At 35.6% G+C, this 9,186-nt stretch overlaps 1 protein-coding gene across 1 annotated transcript; it reads left to right on the top strand.

Moving 5' to 3' along the window:
- The first annotated feature begins 731 nt into the window (after positions 1-731).
- On the top strand, positions 732-8,253 carry LOC117325002. Its single transcript, XM_033880870.1, has 4 exons — positions 732-964; positions 6,840-6,998; positions 7,665-7,777; positions 8,093-8,253. The coding sequence occupies exons 1-4, from the start codon at positions 792-794 to the stop codon at positions 8,164-8,166; spliced, it is 519 nt and encodes a 172-aa protein (XP_033736761.1). The 5' UTR covers positions 732-791; the 3' UTR covers positions 8,167-8,253.
- Positions 8,254-9,186: the final 933 nt, after the last annotated feature.

The raw sequence follows: 9,186 nt of genomic DNA, 5'->3' as shown, positions 1-9,186 counted from the left end.
AGGTGTGGTATTAGGTGTCAAAAACTAATGAGAACCAGCATAACCAACTTATATACATTTATTTACAACCATGCAATAGAGATACAAAAGAAAATGCACTGACACAGCACTCTTCTACACATACCTAGCTATACATAGGCCCCAGGTTTACAAATATTTCACCCAACATTAATAACAGTTCGTTCTAGATACCAGTTTTGATAGAGTCTCTGCACACAGTTTGTACCATAAAGTGTTATACTCCACGTGCCTGGTTCTCGCGGGTATGGAGATGTGTACAGGAATCATTGTGGCAGGTTTGGACCTTTTATGATGTTTATGACAATTTTGATATGATACAGTTTGTAACAATCATATAATACAATAAACAACAATATTCATTTTAAAGTATGTATCATTGTTTTTATTCTTTTGCTCAGAAGAAGTATTAGCAAGCTTGTCTTGTTGGTTGCCCTATGCTAATATCGTCTTGGGCTATTCAGGATAACGATAGTATTACTATGTGATGTTGAGCTTCAAGTTTGAAATACAATAACTTCTTTCAAATCAAACAGAACATGATCATTAAATATATTCCAATAATGCACCTTAGTTTGTTACACGACTAAATCATATGGTTTCCTGTTGATTCCTTGTAATTTGTATGGTTTTCCGGACAGTAAGCCAGAGACAGTGCTTATCTCTATAACTGATAGGATGACCTTGTCTGTATATGTGTCATAGTCTATGCCACTATTTAAAGTACAGTGTACGGTGGACTACCACACCTGCGACTCCCCCATTAAACAAAGATGTATAAATTGTTTTTGGTACAGATTGTGATAGTGTTGGCACTCTGGGGTGTTTCGGAGTCCCGTGTTTATACACAAGCTGAGCTGGATTTATTGGCCAGTGTGCACTATGACCAGCTACCCCGACACCTGCAGCTGATGCTGAAAAGAGGGAAGAAAATGGGCGATAGCAGGTTCAGTATATATATATAATGATCAGTTATTGAACACTTAGAGTGCTTTATGTCTAACACCTTATATAGGAATGACAACATGCAAAGTATACAGAAGCTATCTAAACATTTAACTTAGCATACACTATAGATGCACGGAATTTAGATATCCATATGATGTGATATATATTCTACAGCTGACCGCTGCGTTTTCACTACCATAATAACGAATTGTCACAAATAGCCTGCCAGTCTCACTAGACCAGAAGTCCAGTTGAATCTCAGTCATTGTTTATATTTTGCGCTTACATAATGTAGTTAGAATTACTGCTTAATTTGCATATCAAATCTATCGGTTTTTGATATAGAGTACAGAACTAACAAAAAGGGAATTCTGTGATATCTTTGTCTATGGCTGACTTGAAGTATATGGTGATTTCGTTATATGTTACAGTAACTGGTGATGTGTCTATATGTTACAGTAACTGGTGATGTGTCTATATGTTACAGTAACTGGTGATGTGTCTATATGTTACAGTAACTGGTGATGAGTCTATATGTTACAGTAACTGGTGATGAGTCTATATGTTACAGTAACTGGTGATGTGTCTATATGTTACAGTAACTGGTGATGTGTCTATATGTTACAGTAACTGGTGATGTGTCTATATGTTACAGTAACTGGTGATGTGTCTATCGTTATATGTTACAGTAACTGGTGATGTGTCTATCGTTATATGTTACAGTAACTGGTGATGTGTCTATGTGTTACAGTAACTGGTGCTGTGTCTATATGTTACAGTAACTGGTGATGTGTCTATATGTTACAGTAACTGGTGATGTATCTATATGTTACAGTAACTGGTGATGTGTCTATATGTTACAGTAACTGGTGATGTGTCTATCGTTATATGTTACAGTAACTGGTGATGTGTCTATATGTTACAGTAACTGGTGATGTGTCTATCGTTATATGTTACAGTAACTGGTGATGTGTCTATATGTTACAGTAACTGGTGATGTGTCTATCGTTATATGTTACAGTAACTGGTGATGTGTCTATATGTTACAGTAACTGGTGATGTGTCTATCGTTATATGTTACAGTAACTGGTGATGTGTCTATCGTTATATGTTACAGTAACTGGTGATGTGTCTATATGTTACAGTAACTGGTGATGTGTCTATCGTTATATGTTACAGTAACTGGTGATGTGTCTATATGTTACAGTAACTGGTGATGTGTCTATCGTTATATATGTTACAGTAACTGGTGATGTGTCTATCGTTATATGTTACAGTAACTGGTGATGTGTCTATCGTTATATGTTACAGTAACTGGTGATGTGTCTATATGTTACAGTAACTGGTGATGTGTCTATATGTTACAGTAACTGGTGATGTCGTTATATGTTACAGTAACTGGTGATGTGTCTATATGTTACAGTAACTGGTGATGTGTCTATCGTTATATGTTACAGTAACTGGTGATGTGTCTATATGTTACAGTAACTGGTGATGTGTCTATCGTTATATGTTACAGTAACTGGTGATGTGTCTATATGTTACAGTAACTGGTGATGTGTCTATATGTTACAGTAACTGGTGATGTGTCTATCGTTATATGTTACAGTAACTGGTGATGTGTCTATATGTTACAGTAACTGGTGATGTGTCTATATGTTACAGTAACTAGTGATGTGTCTATATGTTACAGTAACTGGTGATGTGTCTATCGTTATATGTTACAGTAACTGGTGATGTGTCTATATGTTACAGTAACTGGTGATGTGTCTATCGTTATATGTTACAGTAACTGGTGATGTGTCTATATGTTACAGTAACTGGTGATGTCGTTATATGTTACAGTAACTGGTGATGTGTCTATATGTTACAGTAACTGGTGATGTGTCTATCGTTATATGTTACAGTAACTGGTGATGTGTCTATCGTTATATGTTACAGTAACTGGTGATGTGTCTATCGTTATATGTTACAGTAACTGGTGATGTGTATATCGTTATATGTTACAGTAACTGGTGATGTGTGTATCGTTATATGTTACAGTAACTGGTGATGTGTCTATCGTTATATGTTACAGTAACTGGTGATGTGTCTATCGTTATATGTTACAGTAACTGGTGATGTGTCTATCGTTATATGTTACAGTAACTGGTGATGTGTCTATCGTTATATGTTACAGTAACTGGTGATGTGTCTATATGTTACAGTAACTGGTGATGTGTCTATCGTTATATGTTACAGTAACTGGTGATGTGTCTATCGTTATATGTTACAGTAACTGGTGATGTGTCTATCGTTATATGTTACAGTAACTGGTGATGTGTCTATCGTTATATGTTACAGTAACTGGTGATGTGTCTATATGTTACAGTAACTGGTGATGTGTCTATCGTTATATGTTACAGTAACTGGTGATGTGTCTATATGTTACAGTAACTGGTGATGTGTCTATCGTTATATGTTACAGTAACTGGTGATGTGTCTATCGTTATATGTTACAGTAACTGGTGATGTGTCTATCGTTATATGTTACAGTAACTGGTGATGTGTCTATCGTTATATGTTACAGTAACTGGTGATGTGTCTATATGTTACAGTAACTGGTGATGTGTCTATCGTTATATGTTACAGTAACTGGTGATGTGTCTATATGTTACAGTAACTGGTGATGTGTCTATCGTTATATGTTACAGTAACTGGTGATGTGTCTATATGTTACAGTAACTGGTGATGTGTCTATATGTTACAGTAACTGGTGATGTGTCTATCGTTATATGTTACAGTAACTGGTGATGTGTCTATATGTTACAGTAACTGGTGATGTGTCTATCGTTATATGTTACAGTAACTGGTGATGTCGTTATATGTTACAGTAACTGGTGATGTGTCTATATGTTACAGTAACTGGTGATGTGTCTATATGTTACAGTAACTGGTGATGTGTCTATCGTTATATGTTACAGTAACTGGTGATGTCGTTATATGTTACAGTAACTGGTGATGTGTCTATCGTTATATGTTACAGTAACTGGTGATGTGTCTATCGTTATATGTTACAGTAACTGGTGATGTGTCTATATGTTACAGTAACTGGTGATGTGTCTATATGTTACAGTAACTGGTGATGTGTCTATATGTTACAGTAACTGGTGATGTGTCTATATGTTACAGTAACTGGTGATGTGTCTATATGTTACAGTAACTGGTGATGTGTCTATATGTTACAGTAACTGGTGATGTGTCTATATGTTACAGTAACTGGTGATGTGTCTATATGTTACAGTAACTGGTGATGTGTATATATGTTACAGTAACTGGTGATGTGTCTATCGTTATATGTTACAGTAACTGGTGATGTGTCTATCGTTATATGTTACAGTAACTGGTGATGTGTCTATCGTTATATGTTACAGTAACTGGTGATGTGTCTATCGTTATATGTTACAGTAACTGGTGATGTGTCTATATGTTACAGTAACTGGCGATGTGTCTATATGTTACAGTAACTGGTGATGTGTCTATGTGTTACAGTAACTGGTGATGTGTCTATATGTTACAGTAACTGGTGATGTGTCTATATGTTACAGTAACTGGTGATGTGTCTATATGTTACAGTAACTGGTGCTGTGTCTATCGTTATATGTTACAGTAACTGGTGATGTCGTTATATGTTACAGTAACTGGTGATGTGTCTATATGTTACAGTAACTGGTGATGTGTCTATCGTTATATGTTACAGTAACTGGTGATGTGTCTATATGTTACAGTAACTGGTGATGTGTCTATCGTTATATGTTACAGTAACTGGTGATGTGTCTATATGTTACAGTAACTGGTGATGTGTCTATCGTTATATGTTACAGTAACTGGTGATGTGTCTATATGTTACAGTAACTGGTGATGTCGTTATATGTTACAGTAACTGGTGATGTGTCTATCGTTATATGTTACAGTAACTGGTGATGTGTCTATCGTTATATGTTACAGTAACTGGTGATGTGTCTATCGTTATATGTTACAGTAACTGGTGCTGTCGTTATATGTTACAGTAACTGGTGATGTGTCTATATGTTACAGTAACTGGTGATGTGTCTATCGTTATATGTTACAGTAACTGGTGATTTCGTTATATGTTACAGTAACTGGTGATTTCGTTATATGTTACAGTAACTGGTGATTTCGTTATATGTTACAGTAACTGGTGATGTGTCTATATGTTACAGTAACTGGTGATGTGTCTATCGTTATATGTTACAGTAACTGGTGATGTGTCTATATGTTAGAGTAACTGGTGATGTGTCTATCGTTATATGTTACAGTAACTGGTGATGTGTCTATCGTTATATGTTACAGTAACTGGTGATGTGTCTATCGTTATATGTTACAGTAACTGGTGATGTGTCTATATGTTACAGTAACTGGTGATGTGTCTATCGTTATATGTTACAGTAACTGGTGATTTCGTTATATGTTACAGTAACTGGTGATGTGTCTATCGTTATATGTTACAGTAACTGGTGATGTGTCTATCGTTATATGTTACAGTAACTGGTGATGTGTCTATCGTTATATGTTACAGTAACTGGTGATGTGTCTATCGTTATATGTTACAGTAACTGGTGATGTGTCTATCGTTATATGTTACAGTAACTGGTGATGTGTCTATCGTTATATGTTACAGTAACTGGTGATGTGTCTATCGTTATATGTTACAGTAACTGGTGATGTGTCTATCGTTATATGTTACAGTAACTGGTGATGTGTCTATCGTTATATATGTTACAGTAACTGGTGATGTGTCTATATGTTACAGTAACTGGTGATGTGTCTATCGTTATATGTTACAGTAACTGGTGATGTGTCTATCGTTATATGTTACAGTAACTGGTGATGTGTCTATCGTTATATGTTACAGTAACTGGTGATGTGTCTATATGTTACAGTAACTGGTGATGTGTTTATGTGTTACAGTAAGTGGTGATGTGTCTATCGTTATATGTTACAGTAACTGGTGATGTGTCTATCGTTATATGTTACAGTAACTGGTGATGTGTCTATCGTTATATGTTACAGTAACTGGTGATGTGTCTATCGTTATATGTTACATTAACTGGTGCTGTGTCTATATGTTACATTAACTGGTGCTGTGTCTATATGTTACAGTAACTGGTGATGTGTCTATATGTTACAGTAACTGGTGATGTGTCTATCGTTATATGTTACAGTAACTGGTGATGTGTCTATATGTTACAGTAACTGGTGATGTGTCTATCGTTATATGTTACAGTAACTGGTGATGTGTCTATATGTTACAGTAACTGGTGATGTGTCTATCGTTATATGTTACAGTAACTGGTGATGTGTCTATCGTTATATGTTACAGTAACTGGTGATGTGTCTATCGTTATATGTTACAGTAACTGGTGATGTGTCTATCGTTATATGTTACAGTAACTGGTGATGTGTCTATCGTTATATGTTACAGTAACTGGTGATGTGTCTATCGTTATATGTTACAGTAACTGGTGATGTGTCTATGTGTTACAGTAACTGGTGATGTGTCTATCGTTATATGTTACAGTAACTGGTGATGTGTCTATATGTTACAGTAACTGGTGATGTGTCTATATGTTACAGTAACTGGTGATGTGTCTATATGTTACAGTAACTGGTGATGTGTCTATGTGTTACAGTAACTGGTGATGTGTCTATATGTTACAGTAACTGGTGATGTGTCTATATGTTACAGTAACTGGTGATGTGTCTATGTGTTACAGTAACTGGTGATGTGTCTATATGTTACAGTAACTGGTGATGTGTCTATCGTTATATGTTACAGTAACTGGTGATGTGTCTATCGTTATATGTTACAGTAACTGGTGCTGTAAGAACGGTGCTGACCAGGTAGTTAACACCACAACGGTGTCAAAGATCGCAGCCCACACCATCAAAGAGTCGGTCCAGGTTCACACACAGGACGGATGTGGATTTCTGAACACCAAGACATGCGAGACTACCAATATACAATATGTGTACGTCATTCCATAAACATCAGTATTTGCTATTCGCAGATTTAGTCCAAAAGCGTTTAATACGCTCATTAGGCAAACACCGATTATGCCGTAACGTAATGAAATGTTAGGCACTTTGCCTTTGTGTAAAATTGTGTACTTGATTTTTCAATAGAGATGATTCTTTTCAAGATTAGAGAAATCAACCTTAAAAATGACTCCATTTTTTCCATCCTTTAAATCGACTTATTATTTCACAAGCAGCATCATAATTTCACAAATTGGCGATTTTGATTTGATCAGAGACAATTTTTTAAAAAGCTTGTATGTTTTACTCTTCATTTCAAGTCTCATCGTCTCCTCTCATTATTTGTTTCCACCTCGATGAAAATCCTGGTCACCATGACAACCATCTTGCGAATAATTAATGTCATGTAACTAACAATCTGACTGGTTTCCAACAGTAAGGACAACAATAGAGGTCAAACATCTTTATGCTCCCCCTATTCCGATTAGAAAAAAACACTGTTATGGAAGAAGACTTAGTGACCCTGACATTGTTTTCATGATTCCAAGTGAATGAGTCGATCATAGATCAATATGACCGAGATGTAGAATGTTTACATTGTGTGTGTTACATACTTATTTTGTTGTGTTCCATCACCATCTTACTTTTCTTCAATACAGTGAGAAGTTGATCACCTACATCGATACCCAGCTCGTCCCTAACAAGGGCGCCTGTCCAGACCAGCAGATCACATGTTGTAACGGCTTCGTGCTTGCCGCTGATAATTGCTTGGGTAGGCCAGAAACTGTTGTTTTCTGAGATTAAAAACGATAATAGAATTTTTCGTTTAATGAGGATAATGTGATCAGGATTCTTGTGAATATTTGACATCTTATTTTACCAAATGTGACAATGAATCATTGCCAATACAGATCGCTCTCGCAATAACCGTTTTATAATGGTTTTCTACTGACACGAGTTATGCACATGCACATATGACCTATACATTAATACAATGTAGTAAAGATTTTAACACTTCGTGCCTAAAGCTAGACCAATCCTTTGATTTCCATACTACTTATTAATGTTTTTGAACATTTCTCCACAGCGGCGGACGGCCATTACCTGAGCTCTCTCACTGATTCTCTCCTCAAGCTACAGGCTGCTGGACTTCTAGGATGAACATTCCGGCCAGTTGAAATGAAGTGAAAACTAAATGAAAACTTTTGTTTGTTTTTTATCATCACAAATAAAATGAACTCGAATGAATACACGTCTTTAAACTGTGAACTCTGTCAGCAGAGCTATAGAATACCGACAATATTCTCAGATTACTCTGAACTCTGTCAGCAGAGCTATAGAATACCGACAATATTCTCAGATTATAAAATATAGAATAGCAAACTGTAAAATGATCATAGTAAAACAGATATTCTCTTCAGACATAGTTTTGGGAATAAATATTACCACATGCACGTGTCTATTGTGGATAAATTGATTCTCGTGACTCTTAACGTATGTAGGAGTCTTTACCATAGAGGGACACGTGTAGGTTAACATCGTCAATGTGTAATACTTTGAGACAAATCTCTTCTTGAAGTAAGTGTTACAGATCCAATGTTTTAGTACATGTGTAAATTAGGCCATGTTTCCAAAAAAGATAAAATAATTCGTGAAACTTCAAATATAATATCATATACTCGTGTCTTTTTTCAAACCGGTAAGAAGGATTTGAAAAAAGTTACACAATTAATTTAAGACTTGATTATATTACTATATCATTAAGAAAAAATATATTGATTCTTCATTTCTATTGATTTAATGCATCAGGTTATGCCAATTAGACGATCAATAATTCAATATGTATAAAAGATACTGTGGTATTACTGTAGTGGTTGATTTTAGAGCAGTTTCGACAATATGTCAATAAATAAATAGGTCAACTCCTTATAAGATACATATTCTTTACCGTGAACATGTATAGGGATTTGAAAATATTCCTGTAGAGAGACACTCAAAAGTCAGATAAAGAGGTTTATCAAACTTTTATCATTTTGGATGGATAACATTCGATTTATTAGTATTTGTGTGCTTGGCCATTCATGTCGTGTGTTGTTATATTATCTGAAGGTCTCGGACGGGTAGTTATATTGTCTGAAGGTCTCGGACGGGTAGTTATATTATCTAAGGTCTCGGACAGGT

Source organism: Pecten maximus, chromosome 4 (assembly GCF_902652985.1).
Source record: "Pecten maximus chromosome 4, xPecMax1.1, whole genome shotgun sequence".
Lineage (NCBI taxonomy): Eukaryota > Metazoa > Mollusca > Bivalvia > Pectinida > Pectinidae > Pecten > Pecten maximus.
The sequence above is the reverse complement of the archived record's forward strand: the minus strand, read 5'-3'. Positions and strand labels throughout refer to the sequence as shown.

Bases quoted from the DNA above. Each gene is read 5' to 3' on its own strand.
- LOC117325002 (XM_033880870.1), top strand. From the start codon at position 792: ATGTATAAATTGTTTTTGGTACAGATTGTGATAGTGTTGGCACTCTGG. The intron at 965-6,839 runs GTTCAGTATATA...TATATGTTACAG, and splicing joins AAGAAAATGGGCGATAGCAG to TAACTGGTGCTGTAAGAACG. The intron at 6,999-7,664 runs GTACGTCATTCC...TCTTCAATACAG, and splicing joins ACTACCAATATACAATATGT to TGAGAAGTTGATCACCTACA.